The sequence below is a fragment of the Drosophila sulfurigaster genome, chromosome 3 (assembly GCF_023558435.1).
Source record: "Drosophila sulfurigaster albostrigata strain 15112-1811.04 chromosome 3, ASM2355843v2, whole genome shotgun sequence".
Classification (NCBI taxonomy): Eukaryota; Metazoa; Arthropoda; class Insecta; order Diptera; family Drosophilidae; genus Drosophila; species Drosophila sulfurigaster.
Window position 1 is genome coordinate 15,682,720 of NC_084883.1, and position 20,182 is coordinate 15,702,901.

The 20,182-nt window shown below is 39.7% G+C and overlaps 3 protein-coding genes across 11 annotated transcripts in view; 1 reads left to right on the forward strand and 2 right to left on the reverse strand.

The window, feature by feature from the left end:
• The window catches only part of LOC133844336 (potassium/sodium hyperpolarization-activated cyclic nucleotide-gated channel 2), a 28,143-nt gene extending 18,567 nt beyond the window's left edge, over window positions 1-9,576 (reverse strand). Inside the window, exon 1 of one of the 8 annotated variants that reach the window (XM_062278269.1) lies at window positions 5,736-9,576. In XM_062278269.1, the coding sequence (XP_062134253.1) occupies window positions 5,736-5,806 (71 nt within the window). In that variant the 5' untranslated portion in view covers window positions 5,807-9,576. The remainder of the gene's footprint in view (window positions 1-5,735) is intronic. The other 7 variants (XM_062278271.1, XM_062278273.1, XM_062278275.1 and 4 more) reach the window with 7 other exon arrangements.
• Window positions 9,577-11,349: 1,773 nt separating this feature from the next.
• On the reverse strand, window positions 11,350-18,045 carry LOC133844338 (toll-like receptor 3). 2 transcript variants are annotated; one of them, XM_062278280.1, is made up of 10 exons: window positions 17,904-18,045; window positions 17,554-17,812; window positions 14,795-14,955; window positions 14,567-14,736; window positions 13,903-14,505; window positions 13,586-13,840; window positions 12,920-13,531; window positions 12,769-12,863; window positions 11,826-12,713; window positions 11,350-11,764 (listed from the first exon to the last, which is right to left on the reverse strand). In XM_062278280.1, exons 2-10 carry the CDS (start codon window positions 17,658-17,660, stop codon window positions 11,371-11,373), a joined length of 3,285 nt encoding a protein of 1,094 aa, XP_062134264.1. In that variant the 5' UTR covers window positions 17,661-17,812; window positions 17,904-18,045; the 3' UTR covers window positions 11,350-11,370. The 2 variants fall into 2 exon arrangements, with proteins under 2 accessions (XP_062134264.1, XP_062134265.1); XM_062278281.1 differs by having other exon boundaries at window positions 17,898-17,916.
• Window positions 18,046-18,160: 115 nt separating this feature from the next.
• On the forward strand, window positions 18,161-20,173 carry LOC133844339 (inactive selenide, water dikinase-like protein). Its single transcript, XM_062278282.1, has 2 exons — window positions 18,161-18,316; window positions 18,678-20,173. The coding sequence occupies exon 2, from the start codon at window positions 18,700-18,702 to the stop codon at window positions 19,894-19,896; it is 1,197 nt and encodes a 398-aa protein (XP_062134266.1). The 5' UTR covers window positions 18,161-18,316; window positions 18,678-18,699; the 3' UTR covers window positions 19,897-20,173.
• Window positions 20,174-20,182: the final 9 nt, after the last annotated feature.

A 20,182-nucleotide genomic window follows, 5' to 3' on the forward strand; every position in this document is an offset into this window, starting at 1 on the left:
ATGCAATTATCTGAATTTGGATTCGAATCGAATTTGAATACGAGTTCGAGTTTGAGTTTCCAGCTGGCAAATATTTGCGCACGTAATGTGCATTAGCAAAATGACTGTGCATTTGGATTTGGGCGCACGAAAGCCCTTCAAAGATACAGATACAGCTACAGCTACAGCTGTAGATACAGATACAGATACATTTACAGAGATGCCTGCATTAATCCGATTTCAAGTTCAACTTGAAATGAAAGCGACAGCAACGCTTCGAACTACACACAAAACTTAAGCTACATCATCAACTTCAGGTTTAGTTTTCGGGGTTTGAGTTTGCCTTTTCTTATTTCACATTTCGATCTTTTATTGTCAATTTTATTATGTATTTTTCATTTGGACTTCGGCATACTCGAATTACGTATGTCAAGTGTTGCGGACACAAAATGTCGTTAGGCTTTTTTTTCGTTTTTTTTTTCGTTTGAGGGGCAACCTGAAGCCGCATCCGGATCAAGAGCATTGCCAAGTGGCTGGTCTGATGGTGTGTCCACCTTAGGCCAGATAATTTTATTGAGTGTGGGACCTGCTCCAATGTCAACTTTGGCGCATTGGAGACACTTCTCGAGTGGCTGAGACCCTTCACATTGAGAGCACGTGCTTGCATCCTCGGGGCAATCGGATTTGTCTTTTGATGGCGATGCTGATGTTGATGCCAAATACCAGATGCCTGATGCTGCTGTTGGTGTTGGTGTTGGTGTTGGTGATTGTGCTTTGTGGTCAGGGACTGCCTTGGGAAGTAGAGACAGGGGAGGGGAGGAAGACTTGGAGGGTAGTCAGTCAGGTCTCGGACTTGCTTACAGTCTCTCGGTCGGTCGGTCGGACTCTTGCGTCACAGTGAGGCCCCCCTTTTAAATACAATACGACTCAATTATTAATTCAAAAGCCAATTGAAGGCATTAAGCGTAAATTCGAGAAGCGTAATTGCGCCCAGTCGCTGCTGCTGCTGTTTCTGCTGTTGCATTCCATTTCGTTTATCGAAATTATATCAATTTTACAGTAGCAACTGCAGCCCACGAGGCGATGGGAATATATGCCATATAATGGAGATATTGTATGTACATGTTCTCGCACAAGCGAGGGAAGTTTCAGGAGTGGCTTAAAAGCATAAGATTGACAATCTGGCATATTTTGTACACTAAATATACCGTTTCTTAAATGTTATAGTATATTGATATACCAAATATAGCCTTCGGTATAATTTAGTCTTCATTTAATATATTAATTTGGTTTATTTTAAGAATAGTAACCCAATCTTTAGCTGTTATTGCAAATGGGTTTCGGGTATCTTATAGTCGAGTACACTTGATTGTAGCTTTTCTACTTGTTGTTAGTGCAAATAATACTTATTATACTTTTAGTAGTATCACTAAAAAGAGTAGAAGAATAGGAGCTAGACTGTGTTTTTATAAAGAAACCCACTTTGTTTTATAACTATATGTTTACCTATTTCAAATCCTATAAATACTTATATGGTATAAGCGTTGAAATATGATAGATCAATTAGCAAAATGACATCATTGAAAAATGTATTCATTTCTTACAAAGACACTTCACTTTTAAGGCAAAATGAAAAACAGTCTATTTATTATCTATAAACAGAGACATTTCCATATATAGTCATCTTAAACTAAATATGGTGTATTATTGAATAGCTTTTCATTATTAACTTTCCAATTTCTAAGTAGACCAATCTATATCCCAATACACGCAATGGCAAATAAAAAAGTTTTTTATTGAAAAAGTTTAATTTTTCCACGCTCTTTTCTTTATACCACAACCCCGCAAACTGTTCTGCCCACCCTCGCGCTGTCGTCAGGCTGTCGAGTTGCCCAGTTTCGGGCATGAGTTTTGTGCAAAGAAACCACAAAGCAATTGGCCTGCTCTAATTTTAGCAAAAATATTCATAAGTCTATTATTAATTATGCATGTCTTGAACTTTGCCACACATTTGGAAGTTGGCAGTTGGCAGCGTCACAAGTTGTGCAACATTCCGGTCGAGTATATTTTTAAACAATTGCGCAAATTGATTTGTTAATTGCAATACAATGAAATGAAAGCATTTCGCAGAAATTAAATGCATTTATATATCAGAAATGCAAATATGAAATCATATTGAAAATGGCAATGACAATGCGATTCCGATTGCAAATGGAACAAACAAATTAATGAACAAATCAAAGCTAAACAATTTGCTAAACATGCCACTCAATTTTCATGTTTTAGTTGTTCAAATGTTTACAGTGCTCCAATCACAGTTATCGCTGTCATCGTCTCTAATTGCAAGTCGATTCGATGCGAACGCAATTTTGATATTGTATAATTGATAATTCAATTAGCTACGTTCTGGAGAACTGACATACAGCTAGATACATATTTATATCTCCAATTGAGACAGACACCTAATTCCGTATTCTTCGCACTCGGATAGTTTAGTTAGTCATTTAGTTATTTAACTAAAACCGGTTTTGTGGCACACAAAGGATCAATCAGTCGTCTAGCTAAATTGAAATGAGCCATTGTCAAGTGTCTACTGCGATAATTAATTGGAATTTTTCGGTTATTCTGCCTGAAGGTCAGCAGCTACTACAATAGGTACTATAATGGCATCGTCTATAAAAAGAACCATCAGTTATTTCTGACACAACTGGACATTAATTGCGAGAACTTTCGCAACGCACAACAACAACAACAACACCAATCACAAAATTATTGCGTGTGTGTGTGTGCGACAGAGTTTTTTTATATTTTGCAAATTGAGCTGGAAATACAATAAAATCAACCGACATGCCAATTCAAAATTAATGTCATTGATCTTAAAATTAAATTACTGTGAAATATAGAAATCTAAAATATGACCAGACGCCATACAAAAACATATACTATATGTTATGGCAAAGTGGTTACTGATTGAATCTGGCGGGGGTTGCGGGTGGCAGCAAAGCAAGCTTCAAAAACACGAGCAATTATTTGATTAAAGCAATGAATTATTGTATTTAAATATTACGAGGTTCATTGGCATTCGCATTTGGGACAAAAAAGGGACAAATTATGAATGCAAATCATAATGATAATATATAGTACATTGAGATGAGCTAGAGTAGAGGGGGAGAAAGGGGGAGATAGCAGAGTGCGTCATACAACTATTAAAAAAATTTATTAGGTATATCATTTTAACAAGAAATGCTCTTTGCATTGTGTTTACTATTGAAAATAGCTTGCAAATGGGGGAAAAAGTAGGAAGAGAGCAAATAGCATTAAATGTGTTATGGGGACGTTCTGTAGCAAGTACATAAGAGTAGTAAGTAGTAAGTATTAAGTATAAGTATAAGTAGTAGTAGTAGAGTAGTAGTAATAGTAGAATTAGTAGTAAGTACTTTTAGTTTAAGTAGTAGTAGTTAATTTGTATTTTTGATTAATAGTTGAAAGGTAGAGAGGCAGAGAGTGGCTATTTGAAATTTGAAATTTATCAGTACCTTAACTGATGATGTCAGTAGTAGGCAAAATTAGCTTCCACAGCGAAATACTTATACTTGAAACTCAATCGAATGTTTTTACGCTGATTCTTTTTGGTTTTTGATTTCGATTTCGATTTCGATTACGATTTCACTTTGTTTCTTTTGATTTTGTTTTTGTTTTTGTTTATATTTTGTTGGTAGCAAAACTTGTTTTGCTTGCGCTTCTGTTTTGGTTGTTTTTTTATTTTTTGTATTATTTTTATTTGGTTTTTGATTGTTTTTTAAGTTTTGTTCATTTCAACTTTTGTACTTTTAAGCAAGTTTTCTGTAAAAACAACAACAACAATGACAAACATAAATTCAAATGTACAGCTTTTTTTGTTTTTGGTGGTTTTTTACCTTGAAACGAACCGAAACGGAACACAAACGTAACGAAATGAGATTGGTAATGAAACGAAATGGAATTAAACTAAAACGTAAAACTAAGTTGATAAGCCGGATTCCAGTTTCCATCATTCCTGACGAGTTGCCAATTTCCGCTCTAACACAATGCTGAATCCGGCTGGCCAACACACACACACACACACACACATACATATATAGTAGTACTCTATGTACATGTGTATGCTAAGAAGTGTTATTGTGTATGCGTGTGTGTGTGGGTGTGATGCTGCTGTCAACACAGCATAGAAAAATGTGTAACTAGTTCAATTGGAAACATCGAGATTTCCACACACAAAAAGACCAACAAAATGGGTTTATCTATTGCTCTTTCCTTCTGACTGTCTGCTTTATAGGGTGTATGTGTGTGTGTGTTGGTGTGTCTTTGTATGTGGGGAACTATGTGCAGGCAACAGCAACAACGATAACAACACACACATACACACACACACAGAAACTATACAGATGCAAATGCAAATATGTATGCATGTTGTAGTATGTACATAGAAAGCCGAAATTCGGTCAGTGGTTTAATCATTGAAGTAAAAGCGAATGCTTCCGCTGCTGCATTTTGATGCTGCTGTCGTTGGACATGTACATTGGGATATGCAACACAAATACACGAAATACAAACATACACACACACACACATACAGATACGAACACATGTAGGACAAGTAATTGAATGGCGCCTGTGTGTATGCAACGCTTTCTGCACACTACGTACAAGTGCACTCAACGTACTTTGACACTATTTTCTCGAACGCTTGCTCATTGTTGTTGGCGATGTCGTTGGCGTTGTCGTTGTCGTTGTCGTTGTCGTGTGTTCGTGTTTGCCATTGTTGTTGCTGTTGCTATTGTTGCTATACTCGCCATTGTTGGCCGTTTGGCTTTTAATCTAGTTTCGTAATTGCATTGACTAAGTGACGGATGACTGCCCCCGAGTCGAGTCCAGCTAGGCTCAGTCTCCTTTCTACAGCTGCCGCCGCAATGGACGACATACTTGTGCTGTGTGGTGGGGAGGGGGCATTGCATGGATTTGTATTGGATTCGATGGACGGAAATCAATTGCAATTGTGCTCTCAAGCCAAAGGAAATAAGCATAATGGAGCAAATAAGAACTTGAACATTCAAACGTAAGTGTTGTCCCACGATGTTGTCCCCGCTCACTCAACACACACACACGCACACACATACAGATTGGCAACAACACAAGAACAACAACAGTAACATCAACATCAACAACAACATCAACATCAACAATCAATACCAACAGTTGAACTAAACAAGAAACAAACAAACAAACAAACGAACAAACAAACTCAGCAAACAAACGAAAAGAATGGCAAAATGTTCAAAACGTAAAGGAAAACGTAGACGAAAACGAAATACGAAATACGAAAACGGAAACAGAAACGGAAATACATTCATGTAAATATTTTAAAATGTACACGTACACATGCACATGTAAGCGTGTCGATGTGTGCGTGTGCGCTGGGGCACAAGGTGTTTGCAGGATGTTTCAAGTCCACTAAATTATTTACGGTCACACTTTGTAAATATTTAATGAAATGTTGGGATTTCTTGTCCCATATTATCTGCATACACATTGAAACATCCATACACTCACACATACATATGTACATGCTTACATGTTGTATACTGTATACGAGATACGTAACGAAAGGTAATGAAACGTAACAGTCATACGTTAAATGAACAACAATTTGGTAATACAAGTAGTATGGATAGTAATATATTATTATGGTTTCAAGACAATTCAAAATAATTGCATACCGTTGGTCGTTGGTAAATGTTCCAAATGCTCCAGGACCGCTGACTCGGCGCTGTGTGTGTTTAACGTGCATTTTCTTTTAGCTACATACACAAACACACACACCCCCACACCACACTCTCTTCGTCGCCCCTCCTCTTAGCAGGTCCGCCACATGGAAACGGCGAAATTGGTTACCGTTTATCGTTTATCGTCGCTCCGCCAAAACGAAAAATATAAAAACTTTCGCCTTCCTCCGTGCTTCTCCCACACGTTCGCTCACATGCAGGCGCACTCTCGCACACACACGCTCACGCTTGCAGAGCGATAGAAAGAGAGAGAGAGGAACACACTCTCAGCTGCTGCTGCTGCTGTTGTCGCGGCTGACGTTGAATTTGTATTACGTTTAAGTTGTCGTTGTTGTTTTTTTTTCTTTGTTGTTGTTGTTGTTTTTGTTGTTATTGGCATAGAGCAAACGTCGCAACGCCTGGCGCAATTCTGGGACTTATCATCGTATGCTGCTGCTGCTGCTGCATATGGTAATCGACAGCGTGTGTGATTGTATATGTGTATGCGTGTGCTTGCTTGTTTGTTTGTTTGCTTGTTGGGTGTAGGTGTATATCTGTCACTTTCTATCTTGCTCGCACCAACTTTCCCTTCTCACTCGCACTCTCTCACTCACTATTTCAGTCGTTGAGTGTTGTAGGTGCAAGTTCCGTTTCGATTTTTGGCATTAACTAATACAAGAACAAGTACACGACGACGACATATACGGACACATAAACAAAATAATTGCTTTTCGTTGTTGTTGCTTCGCTAGGCTTCGCTATCGCACTATAGCTATCTCACTCACATCGCCCGCATGCTGAGCACTTTTTTTTTTGCTTTTTGTAACGTTTTAAGTGGGGAAGGAGGGCTGGGAGTTTTCTGCTCCTTCGTTTTGTTACTGATTTTTGTTTTTCGTATTGTTGCTATGCTTGTTTTTATTGTTTTACAGTTTTACTGTTTTATCGCTCACTTATTTAGCACTGCTTTTTTTCCACTGAGATAGTGAATGTGTGTGTGTGTGAGTGAGTGACTGTGTGCGTTTTGTTGGTGGGTTATAGTTATAGAGAGGTGTTGAGTAACGTAGAGTAGGTTGCTTGGTTGGTTGGTTGCTTGACTGACGGTCTAAAAGGTAGTCTCTAAAATAGTTAACAGCACTAGTTGTATTGCTTATGAGTTGGTTGGGTTTGTTTTTGGTTTTGAGGTTATGTTTAACGCGTATGTTGACTACTGAGTTAATATATTAATACCATATGTTGCTATTATGTTCTGTCGGCGCTTGTTACAGTATATAGTTTATATAATGTGGTTTACTTTTTACTTTTATGTTTTTCGTGTTCTTTTGTACTTTGGATTATAGACGTTGTTTTATCATCTAGGGGGCTGTCAGTAGCTTTATTATTATTTGTTTGTTAGGTGGAGTTTTTATTTATTATTATTATTGTTTGTTGGTGGCGATGATAGGCGGGGCAGGCGAACTGAACTGAAGGATGGTGGGCAGGGCAGGGAGCACACAGAGAGTTTTTCGGTTACGTTAGTTTTCAGTTATGTCACGATCGTTTAATTATATGTTTCGAATATCACAAGAAACAGCTATAATCGAGTTATCTTTCGCTTTTTTCGCTTTCCGTTTGCATCACTTAAATATAGTATGAACTTATTATGTATTATCCAGGCGAACGCAAAAAAGTATGCTATGATTTCGTTTCGACAAGTAGTTTATTCACTCCTTCCTTCTCCTGGTCGCTCTTGTAGTCAATTTAATGCTTGGTCTCGTGGTCGTGAAAGTTTAATGAACGCAACGAATTTTGCGGTCTTGTGGAAAGTTGTGAGTCAAGTTAAGGCGTTATGGTGTTACCATTACTTATACATTTATATATGTAGTTGCTGTTGCTGTTGCTGTAGCTTAGCTGTCGTGGTCCTGGGGACGGGCCTTAGTTTGAAGCCGGGAGTTGGGATGCCGGGGCGTGGCCCTAAGCCGTAAGCCGTATGCCGTGTAACGTAAGAAACCCAACGCAGGTAAAATTTGCATATATGTATGTGTATATATCTCTCTAACTGTAGCCTAGAAAGTAGCACAAGCAACACGCGAGCAAATTTGGAGGCGTGAGCTTTTTTGCTTGCCGGCAACAAGAGGCAGCTGAAGCGGCAGAGGCGACTGCGTTGTCCTTCTCCTTGTTCTGCACGTTTTTTACTTTAGCTTTAATTAGTGCATTAGTTGCTTCTTCTTTGCTTTCGTTTTCGTTTTAGTTTTAGTTTTATCTTTGCGTTATGTTCTAATTTAGGCCTAGGTCGAGTTTTGGAGTTGAAGTTGAAGTTCGTTGCGGCTTTATAAAAATAAATCCATATATAGTATATATATATGCATATATATTTAGTTATATTCTAAGCAATTTGTATATAGATATACATATATGTATGTATATGTATATATGTGTATAGAGAGAGGCAACTACTTGGTAGTTTTGTTAGTCGTTAAGTGCGTGGTTGATTATATATGTATATTCAATTTGATTCGCTACATGAAGAAGACGCTTGTCCTACAAACTACGAGGTTTCCTTTAGCTCTAGCTCTATTTATATCAGTTAATGCATCCAGTGTTGAACAATTCGCGTAACGGCAACTACATTATATAAATAGCATCGATATATATATAATCGCATATATAAGTATGAATGTTTTTGGTTTGAATTTTCTGGTATATAACTTCTCTATATAATTGTATTGTATTATTTGTATATAGTTTTTTTTGTTTTTGTTATTTCTTGGTTTGTTTATAGCACTTTTCTCTTTGTATATAATAGGTATTTTAAATAATTATAGCGAGGGTGTTTTTTCTGTTTTTTTGTTGTATATTTTTAAAAGTAATTCGTTCTTGCTAAATTTTGTTCAGTAATTTTATCGTTAGTTGATGCTGCTGCTTCTTCTATTTTCGCTCACTTTGCGCGTGTCTCAATGTCTGTGAGTGTGTGTGTGTTTGTGCATTTGTATGAGTGTGTGTGTTTTATAATTTGCTCAATTTCTTTGTTGCAGGTACATTGGTTGTGGTTTACTTTTTGGGTTTTTGTTGTTTTGACTTTTTGGTTTTGCTATTTTTGGGAGTTTCGTTTAGCTCGCTTTTAGGCGTTTCCGGGGCGTTGATTAAATAATGCTGAACTTGACGTTGATTTCGCTTTTGCAATAATTTGCTTTTCTGTTTCAGTTGTTATTGTAACGTTTTCCTTTTCTTTCTTATATATTCCTTCGTTTTCTGTTTTTTTTTAGTTTTTGAGTCCTTCTATTTGATTATGTAATTATGCTTGGTCTCTTATTGAATATTGAACTGCGTTACATGCCATTTTTTTTTGCTTCCTTCCTTTCAGCTGCTGCGGCTGTTTGTGGTAGTTTCGTCAATTGTGCGAAAGGACGTACGTAAGTAGTTCGTCATCAATATTTAGCACACTCACACAAACACACATACAGAGATAGGGAGCCACGTATGTGCATACATAATTTATGGGCGCCACACTGACACACACTCACACACGCAGAGAGAAACGCAGCGACTGCCCCACTGTGCCTGCAAGTGTATGTGTTTAAGCGTGCGCGTGTCTTAATGTGTGTGTGTGTGTGTGTGTGTGGGTTAATCTAGTGAATGGAACATCAAACGTTTGACAAGTTTTTAACAAATTCTTTACGCAACACAATTGACACACACACACAATTGGCACACTCGCAAACTCGCACACACGATGGCCGCAAAAAAAAGACGTTAAGAAAAACGGAACAGAAGAAAGTGCACGTTAAATCAATGCTTCTTTTGACCTCTATTACATTTTCGTTCGCCTTCGCTTGCGCCTTCGCCCTCGCTTCGCTTCGCTTTTGTCGTCTCCTGCTACCTGGAACTTTTTTTTCACTCTCTCGCTTTCCTTTCTTTTCAATGTCCCGTGTTACGGCACAAGTTGGCAGCGTGTTTCCCTTTTCGCTTACGTTTTTTTTTTCTTTCCCGTTTAACGTTTCGTTTTCTTGGGGAAAGTATTTAATGCGTTAATCGGATTGTTCAGTAATTTATCGCGATGTGTTTTTAATAGTATCACAAATGCGGATTTATTGAACTTAATGCATTTTGGGCGTAATGCAGTATTTTATGCCAGAATAATAATTTGTTGGTCACAGCAGCACTCACTTATATTATTATATGTATTATACTATGTACTTTCTATTGAAATCTCTTTACATAACGATTCCTGGTACTGTGTGACTGACTGACTGTGACTCGCTGCTGTGCTGTGCTGCGCTGTGCTGAGCTGTTCTATGCTGAGCTGAGCGGAGAACACGACACGAACGAACTCAGCGCGACAAGTGAATCTTCGCATGGCACTGCCACTGACGTGCGCCGTGTGAGCCTGTGAAATTTCGCTGAAAATCGATAAGGATACCAAGCAAGCAAAGTGCCAGCGCAAATGCAAAAGCAAAGTCACCAAAAAAAAAACTAAAAGCACAACACACAATGAAAACGAAAACGAATATGAGAGCGAACGCAGCCAGTGAAAGTGCACATGTACTAAGCGTGCCGATACAGTGGCGGCCAGCAAAGTGTGCACTAACTGCGACAAAGTAAAGTGAAAGCATAATAAAATAATATTAATACAAAATAATTATATGTTTCATATATTATATTTTATGTTATATTTAATACAATAAATTCGTTTTTTATTAAAGTATATGTTACATAATCCAAATTGTCGATTTAATAAATATAACAGCAAATTTTATATTTTTAATATTGATAATTTTGCAAACAAGTCATAAATACAAAAATGATATTAGGCAAAACCTATATTTTATTGGGACTCACTTATAAACACGAAAATATAACAATTAATTCAACATACACTATATATTTTATTTTAATATATCTATTATGAGTTTATAGATGAAAACCCTTCCAGTGAATTTCAATATCGACAGTGTTTTTCTTTTATCTTTGAACTTAGACATGGGACACAATTTCATCCACCACTATGCACTCACCAAGTTGAGCACACTATCATGCGAGTGCGCATTTGTTTGGCAAGCTTTCGCCTTTGCTCAAAGTCCTTGCTGCGCTCTCTGAGTGTAGCTGCTGTCATCAACGTAATCGTCTTCGTTGTTGTCGCTGTCGTTGCTGTTGCTGTTGCCGTTGCCTTTGCCGACGTTATCGTCATTCTGTGACGTTTGCTCGTGCAAGAACAACAAACAGCCGAAGCGAGCCGAACGCCAAACGAGAGACAACGAAATGGCAGTGGTTGAGTTGCCTCCTTGTTCCTTTGTGTTTTCGCTGTGAATGAAAGTTCGAGCGCATCAGCTGGTAGGGCTTTAACATATTCTCAATTGTGCTCAACAAACGACGACCTGCCCGACCTCCGGCCCCACCTCACCCCCCTCCCAAGCAACCAACACATACAATCAAAGTGATGGCGGCAACGGCGACCAAGTAAACAAATACATGTGCGCAGGGCGGCGCGCACATGTTCAACTTCAACTGTTGGCAACTGTGTGTGGCATGTAGTAAGGTCAGAGCGGCGCGTGTCCTTACTGTGCGTGCTGCCAGTAAACACACAAGGCGTCCATTCTTCTGTGACTTTATATATTTAATGAATAAAGGCAACAAACAATGTTAAAGCTAAATATAGAACACAGGTAAACGGTGACTTTGTGACACTCCCCGATCCTCTCACATTAAAATTGCCAAAGAAAAAAGTCCTGGGCAACTTGAGGGATGGCAACGCTTGACACTGGCCGGCAAACCAACGTCGTATTTTGCCATCGCTATTACGCGACACAATGCAGATCTCGGCACCACGCAACTTCTCCTCTCCATGCTGCTCCAGCTCTGAAATGGCAATCTGGGCTGTTCGCTGGTTGTAGGCATAATCCGCCTGATGCAGCAACTCGTTCCTGCCACTTCGCACGTACACATTAAAGTCGGCCACGTCGCCGATGCCAGAGACAAACCAGCTGAGTGTTAGATTGCCTACCTTGGTGCTACAAACAAAAGTAGAAAAAATTACGTATACGTCGATCTAAAAGGTGTTGCTCAACTTACGTTTTCACCTCACGGAAGCGTACGTCAGTCAGCTGCTCATAGTCGCTGCCCGCATAAAGTTCCTTTTCATCTTCCAGGCAATTCAAATGCTCATCATCCACCTGCAGCAAATGCTGATCCCTCGTTAGAGTTGGTGTACGGCAAACAACGTTTTGCCAATCCTCTCTAGGCGTCGTCTGCTGCAGCATGTAGTGCTTCAAGGGTCTCAGATTGCAGCCGCAATACAGTGGATTTTGAGAGAACAGCACTTGACTGCCATTCCGCATGCTGCCAACCAACGATGCGGGAATGTCCTCCAGACTGTTGTTTCTTAAATCAACATATTTCAATGACTGCGTCTTCTCGAGATTGGCAAAGGGCATATGGTAGATTTGATTATTCGACACAATCAAGCTGCTCAAGTTCTTGGGCAAATCAAAGATATGCTCCTCAGACATCAGATTTGCCAGCTCGTTGTTGGACAAGTCCAGCAGCTGCAGAGATGTAAAATTGGAGACAACACCGCGTCGCAGCTCATTGATTTGATTGTGCGACAGATTCAACTGAACCAGCTTCTTAGTGCCAAAGGTTATGTCATAAGTTAGCACCGGCATTTGATTGTAACTCAAGTCCAGATACTTCAGATTGTACGGTATATACTGATGCGATGGAAATGTTTTCTTTGTCACAAAGCTAATGCGATTGTGGCTCAAATTTAGCCTCTCCAAACTGAGCAAATCATCCAGCACACCATTTGTTTTATTGTCCAATTTGGAGAGAAAATTGTGGGACAAGTCCAGCGTGCGCAGCGAGGGTAATCCAATGAATATATCATTTGGCAGCTGTTGTATGCCATTCGACGACAAATTGAGCGTGAGCAGCTGCAAAAGTCCCTCGAATGCGCGTTTGCTATAAACAAATTAAATAATTAGCTGGTAAACAGATTGATGTGGCTAATGTTTACCTTATGTCTTGCACTTGATTGTTGTAAAGATTGAGCTCAAACAGAACGGGCAGCTTCCCGAACGCACCCTTCTCCAGCACGCTGATATTGTTGTTCTAAAAATAGACAGAATATTTAAATATGATAGAGTACTTTAAAGACTAAAACCTACTTCCAGATAGAGATATTGCAGCGTAGACATGACAGCAACTGCTTCCATTGGTGGCTGAGTAATGCCGTTATTCTGCAGCAGTAGACGCTGCACCACCAGCAATCCAACAAAGCTTTGTGCATCTAAGCTATCGCCAATCTGATTATGGCTCAAATCCAAGTAAATTAGGGAATTCATAACAGGCCAAGTGCCTGCTGGTATGGAACTGATGTTGTTGTGACTCAAATACAGCTCATTCAACGAAATGGGCAATTGAAACAGTTTCTCCAATTGATTATTATTCAGATGTAGCTCCCGCATGCTCGTCAGCTTGGCCAGAGAGCCACGCACTATGGAGACTAGCTTATTGTAACTGAGATCCATCTCCAGCAGCGTTGGCAATGTGCCAAATGTTGAGGACTTAATCTCTTCCATGCTATTGTGAGCCAGGTTTAGTGAACGCAGTGAAAATAGAGTCTGAAAGACACCGTTGAATATAGACGAGATGTTGTTATGCGATACATCAATTGTGTGCAATTCGTATAGCTTGGGAAAGCAGTTCTTGGGTATCTCGCTGATGCTATTGTGGGATGCATTCAACACGCGCAGACCAGACATGTTTTGCAGGGGAACCTATTAAATGCAAATCATTAATATCAATAGCAAATGTATAAACAGTAATCTTACATGTGCCAAATTAGTCAAGCTATTAAAGCTAAGCTGAAACTCGGTGGCAAATGTCGTTTCGTCGAAGCTGCGACGCGAAAAGTTGCTTAATCGATTGTGCGATAGATCAAGAACTGTAATATTAACACAGTTTTCAAAGGCGCCCGTTTCAATTAGTTCCAGAGCATTGTGCGACACATTAATGACTGCTTGATAAATGTCTTTGAACGAGTTCTTCTCTATTTTAGTAATGTTGTTCTCGGCCAAGTCCAGCAGCTACATAAGAACAATTCAAATTAATCATAAACTTCAGATTTTGAAAGAAGTTCTTCACCTACCTCAACGTAGTTCATTTGCGTAAACATCTGATACTCAATCTTCTGCAGCTTATTGCGTGCCAAGTCAATTGTGCCGATGCGTGCCACAGATCCAAAGGTGCCACGTCCCACTTCTTTGATGATATTATCGCTAAGGAAAAGGCGACGCAAAAAACGCATGCCACGAAAACTATTTGCATCCAATTTTCCAATGTTGTTGTGCGAAAGATGCAACACTTTAAGTACTGAATTTCTGGCAAAAGTTCCTCGACTCAATTCGTTGAGCGCATTATGCGAAACATTGCACCAGCCCAACTTGGTTAGATCGGAGATGTGCTGCGCCTCCAATTTCTTGATTTTATTGTGACTAATATCCAGTACTTCCAATTCGCGTAGATTCTTAAATTGATTGCGTTTAAGGTTCTCCAGTTGATTGCCATGCAAGTCCAAGGTTTTTAGTTTGCGCAAAGGTTGAAATGTTTCCACGGGCAAATCACTTAGACGTCCATTTGTGAGTCGCATAATTTCTAATTTATTAGTAATCTCTTGTCCCAAAAAGAGATCCTTTGGTAGTTGTTCGAAAGCATGTCCTTCAATGACAATTTGGCTAGTTTTGCCCAGGATCTGTAAAAGTTTTTTGATTGCTTAACATATGATACATTTTAGACGTGACATCATTACTTACGCCAAAGCCCAGCGGACCAATGTGACTCAGATTTGTGTGAATCAAGTGGAGTCGCTCTAAAGTATTATTCATGCCATAAAACACATAGTCATCGATGGTTGCAAGCGGTGTCTCCTCAATGATTAAAACACGCGCCTTTACATGAGCAAAGAGCGGTCCAAAAAGACGCACTATAATAAACGATAAAAATTAGCATTCTCCAATTATTCAATTATTAAAACAGCTTACCAAAGTGCCCCTTGTAGATGGTCAACTCTTCAATGGGCATCTCCAGCGATGCCAAGTTCTGCAGGGCCACTGATAAAGTGGCCAAATTGGTGTTTTCACAACGCACGAAGAGTCCATCGTCACTGCCCTTGGTGCACAGGCAGGGGTACAAGATCTGAGGTCTGCACAACAACAAAATTCATTAAATTATGAAATATTGATAGTATAAAATGTACAATTTTTCTGTTAAGCCAAAACTTACAAAACTAACAAATAATCCGAAAAGCGAGTTTACACGTTAATTTCCATAATTGGATATTCTAGATAATATTTAATATCTTAATTGTATATAGCAGCTAATGGTACTTTTATTTAGTGTAAAAAAAGGGAGTGCTGTTACGAATGCAATTAAATATAATTGCAATTAATTCTAATAGCTAAGAGTATATGGTAGTTACCCTGTAGAACTGGAGGTGTCGATTGGCCATGGTACTTACTAAAGTGACCCTATAGTAATCGAACGTCGAACCACCTAGTCGACTCGACCCGATTGTGTTTTATTCGTAGACAATATACAAGTTTTCTTCCAGTCCCGTCTTGTGTAGACACAAGATGCGAAAAGAATTTATCATTTCAGTTTGCCGTATATGCGGAACTGATTTTATACAAGAAACGTCGAGTATAAATTCTGTTCGAGAAAAGTAGGCGTTAGGGAAATTTCGCGTTGCGCTAAGAGGGCGCGACACCAGACTCAATGCAAGAAGCATTCTACAAGACGAGTCATCTAACGATCTACAGAAAATTCTTGCAGTCTCGGTCTTGGCATGACACGAAACACAATTGGGGAGTTTGCGATTGGCCCTGGATAAGTGCTTACCTCGTCGATCACTACCTAGATTAACCCTATAGTAATCGAACGTCGAACCACCTAGAGTCGACTCGAGTTTGCGATTGGCCCTGGATAAGTGCTTAGTAAGCACTGCTTACCTCGTCGATCACTACCTGGGTACTTACTAGATTAACCCTATAGTAATCGAACGTCGAACCACCTAGTTAATAAATATATGCGCATTAAAGCATAACCAAGCATTGCTTTTGTTTTTGTTATTTTGTGGAAAAAGCATACACAAGTTTAAAGACAAAACTTCGATTATGCTTTATATCGCTGTTTGTTTACGCGTCTTTGTTTTATTTTGTGCTACTCTTTTGATCAAACGCAGCTGTGTTTGCTGGCTGATGAAATTTTTGCAAGCATTTGAGTTTAGAAGTGCAAAGCGGATCCGCGATCAATTATTAGGTGAGTTACTTAAAAAATAATTTATGTATGTATTATATGTTTAATGTGTAAATATTAAATAAACAGATAATAAAAGAACGTCAAGCAGTTAGCATAATGTATATGTAGTTATACAGTGCACTGCAGTGGAAAGCGACAATGTGCCTAAGGAAGAGGAAGTGGAAATTATGACAGAAAATCTACGTTATGGAAATGCGGGGAATGCGGACCTTAAAAAAGAAGACAATTTCTTTGGTGAGTATTTTAAAAGATAATTATTTAATAATCATTATCCACTTCAATCTATTAAAACTTTTTGAATCCTTTTTATTTCCAGATTCAATAACTGAGAACCAGTTGAGAAAGGCCTTGCAGCTCCAAAAAACGATATTTTAAAACTCAAGGTGCCTTAAAGTAATAAAAGTATCCGACTTATTAAAATAAAGAAAAAATAAAATTAAACAAAAACTGTAATTGTAATTGTAACTTTTTTTAAATTTATAATGGCCGACCCCTCCATGGGGTCCGATGTAAGCACTTATTTTACCGACCCTTCAATGGGGTCCTATGTAAGCACTTATTTTACCGGCCGTTCCATGGGGCCTAATGTAAGTAGTTTCTTTAAAGACCCTATTTCACTAGTTCGTGGGTAATCGAGGCGGTGGCGATAGACCCTATTTGCGGACATTTCATACAAAAACGGAAATTAAACAAGTAAGAAAGTTACAGTCGAGTGTGCTCGACTGTGAGATACCCGCTACCCATTTTTAATAAGGGCAAAATATTGCGGTATTATTTTCAAAATATACCGAAAATACTAAAAAAATACTAAAAATATACCAAATTGTATGTTTGGTATATCGATACAGCACACCATTCAAAATATACCATAGACGGCACAATGTACCAGATTGTCGGTCAAAGCAACTAAGGGCCCTAGTAAGTAGGCGTTTTTGCCCATACAAAAGTATTTCTTTAATAACATCCACAATTTTTATCTGATCGCAACCAAATTTTCAGGGATCATAACTACTATAGTAATTATAGTATATACCAAAATTCACAACTCTAGCTTCAAAATTACGCTTGTTATTCGATTTTTTTGATTTGCGGGGGCGGAAGTGGGCGTGGCAAAAATTTGAAACAAACTTGATCTGCGTGCAAACATAACAAATGCTGTCGAAAATTATAGCTCTATCTCTTATAGTCTCTGAGATCTAGGTGTTCATACGGACAGACACACAGACGGACAGACGGACATGGCTATATCGTCTCGGCTGTTGACGCTGATCAAGAATATATATACTTTATAGGGTCGGAGATGCCTCCTTCTACCTGTTACATACATTTCCTGCCGGCACAAAGTTATAATACCCTTCTACCCTATGGGTAGCGGGTATAAAACGCATAGCGGACGCCACTTTGTAAGTAGTAACTGGCTCCTGGTAATTGCTTATTTCACCAGCAACGAACTAGCGCTCAGAACTGCAGGGTAGGAACTTACTTCTTGGGACATTTATATTCGGGTTCGCCGTAAACGTATTCAGACCGGACCAAAGCGAATAACTGCAGCACGCAGAGAACAAGTATGCGCAGGCGTAGCTGAATCATGGTCAACTTATTAACTTGTTATTTCTTTGTTTGTATATTGGTATTGTTGTGGTGTCGTCAGCGAATTGTTTTAGCCATGGCAAGAGCGAGTTTGTTGCTTGAGTCTCTTGATTTGTCGAGTACCGATTAACTGTAACACATTAGCGAGCAAGCTGCAAACGAAAATATCCAGAATTAACCCATTTTATTCGTATGAATAAGAGTTAACACATCATTATTAACTGTTTCTTTCGTCACTTTTACTTTTTTTAAGCTGCGCTCGCGCAACAGGTTCCGCTTCTCTTTAACTCTGCTTCGCAACTGTTCGCTCGCTTCAACTGACTTTGTTTATATGCTGAATTTTAATTATTCGTGCACATAATAAATTTATAAATGTGCGCCAATTTTCACTCATTGTTATATGCAAATTTAAATTAATTTTACTTTGCAAATTGTAAATATTTATTTTAATAACGAAAACAAGAAACTGCAACGCGCAATCATTTTTGAAAGCAGTTGGCAGCGCTTAAGTTGTCAAAACGATAGTTCGAACATCGATATACAGCACATGCAACCATATTCAGACAGCGACAGCAGTGCAAAAGCAAAATCAACGCGCTAAATAAAAAATTTTTGCCCGGTTATTAAGCAATTTGTCTTTGTTGTGAACATCTAACGTAAGTAATATTGCGCTATAAAACGCAATAGCAAACTGTGCACTTGTAAAACAATCCAAAATTAGGATTTTGTAAATTGAAGAAAGTGGACATTGTTCACGTTTTGTTCTTTGACGACGGGGAGAAATACTGACTTCGCCCGATTCAGCCGCCATCGTACGAATAGCCAATCGCAGCTCGCGCTACTCACACATACACTACTTTGCTCTAAAAATCCGTGTACATACACGTCTGTTTGCGCATGTATTTGTGTCTAGGGAGAACGCGAGTTATTTGCTGCCGCCCGTTTTATTGGCGGCAAAAAGTGCGTAATTCTAGTTGGAACTTATCAACTAATCTTCCAATAACATTTCATCCACAGGCTTATAGCATAAAATACAACAATGAGTTACGCTGCAGATGTTTTGAATGCTGCTCATCTCGAGCTACATGGTGGTGGCGATGCTGAGCTGCGTCGCCCCTTTGATCCCACCGCCCACGATCTGGACGCATCTTTCCGCCTGACACGTTTCGCCGACTTGAAGGGACGTGGCTGCAAAGTGCCGCAAGAGGTGCTTTCCAAACTGGTGTCAGCACTGCAGCAGGATTACTCTGCTCAGGATCAGGAGGCTCAGTTCCTTAACGTGGCCATTCCCCGCATTGGCATCGGACTCGATTGTGCCGTCATTCCGCTGCGCCATGGCGGCTTGTGCCTGGTCCAGACCACCGACTTCTTCTATCCCATCGTCGATGATCCCTACATGATGGGCAAAATTGCGTGCGCCAATGTGCTTAGTGATTTGTATGCGATGGGTGTCACTGATTGTGACAATATGCTAATGTTGCTTGCAGTCAGCACCAAGATGACAGAGAAGGAGCGCGATGTGGTGATTCCACTGATAATGCGTGGCTTTAAAGACTCCGCTTTGGAGGCGGGTACTACCGTCACTGGCGGACAGAGCGTTGTCAATCCCTGGTGCACCATTGGCGGCGTCGCTTCCACTATTTGCCAACCCAATGAGTACATTGTGCCCGATAACGCTGTGGTCGGCGACGTGTTGGTGCTGACCAAGCCACTGGGCACCCAAGTAGCCGTAAATGCGCATCAGTGGATCGATCAGCCAGAGCGCTGGAATCGCATTAAGCTCGTCGTCTCCGAGGAGGATGTGCGCAAGGCTTATCACCGTGCCATGAGCTCCATGTCGCGTTTGAATCGCGTAGCCGCCCGACTAATGCACAAGTACAATGCCCATGGTGCTACGGATATCACCGGCTTTGGTCTTCTGGGTCATGCCCAGACTCTGGCCGCCCATCAGAAGAAGGACGTGTCCTTTGTTATACACAATCTTCCCGTGATTGCCAAGATGGCCGCTGTAGCCAAGGCATGCGGCAACATGTTCCAGCTGCTGCAAGGACATTCCGCTGAAACGTCGGGTGGATTGCTCATCTGCTTGCCACGCGAACAGGCGGCTGCCTATTGCAAGGACATTGAGAAACAGGAGGGATACCAGGCCTGGATCATTGGCATTGTGGAAAAGGGTAACAAAACGGCACGCATCATCGATAAGCCACGTGTCATTGAGGTGCCCGCCAAGGATTAGATTCCTTTTTTTCTTTATACATATGTATTTCTTATTGAGCACAGCCAATGTTTTCGTGCTTGCTGCGGGAGAGCTCTCAAGTTACAACGCAATTTATGAGTGAACTAAGTTACCGTTTTTTGTAAAAGGAAATGCTAAACTACATATACATACAACATTTATTAATAATAACAAACTCTGATCTATTACGAAATCCATGGACACCGCTAATAATAATATGAATGAATAAATAAAATACACTTGACTTTTTTGTCGGGAGCAAAATGCAAATACAAAAGCACTCACT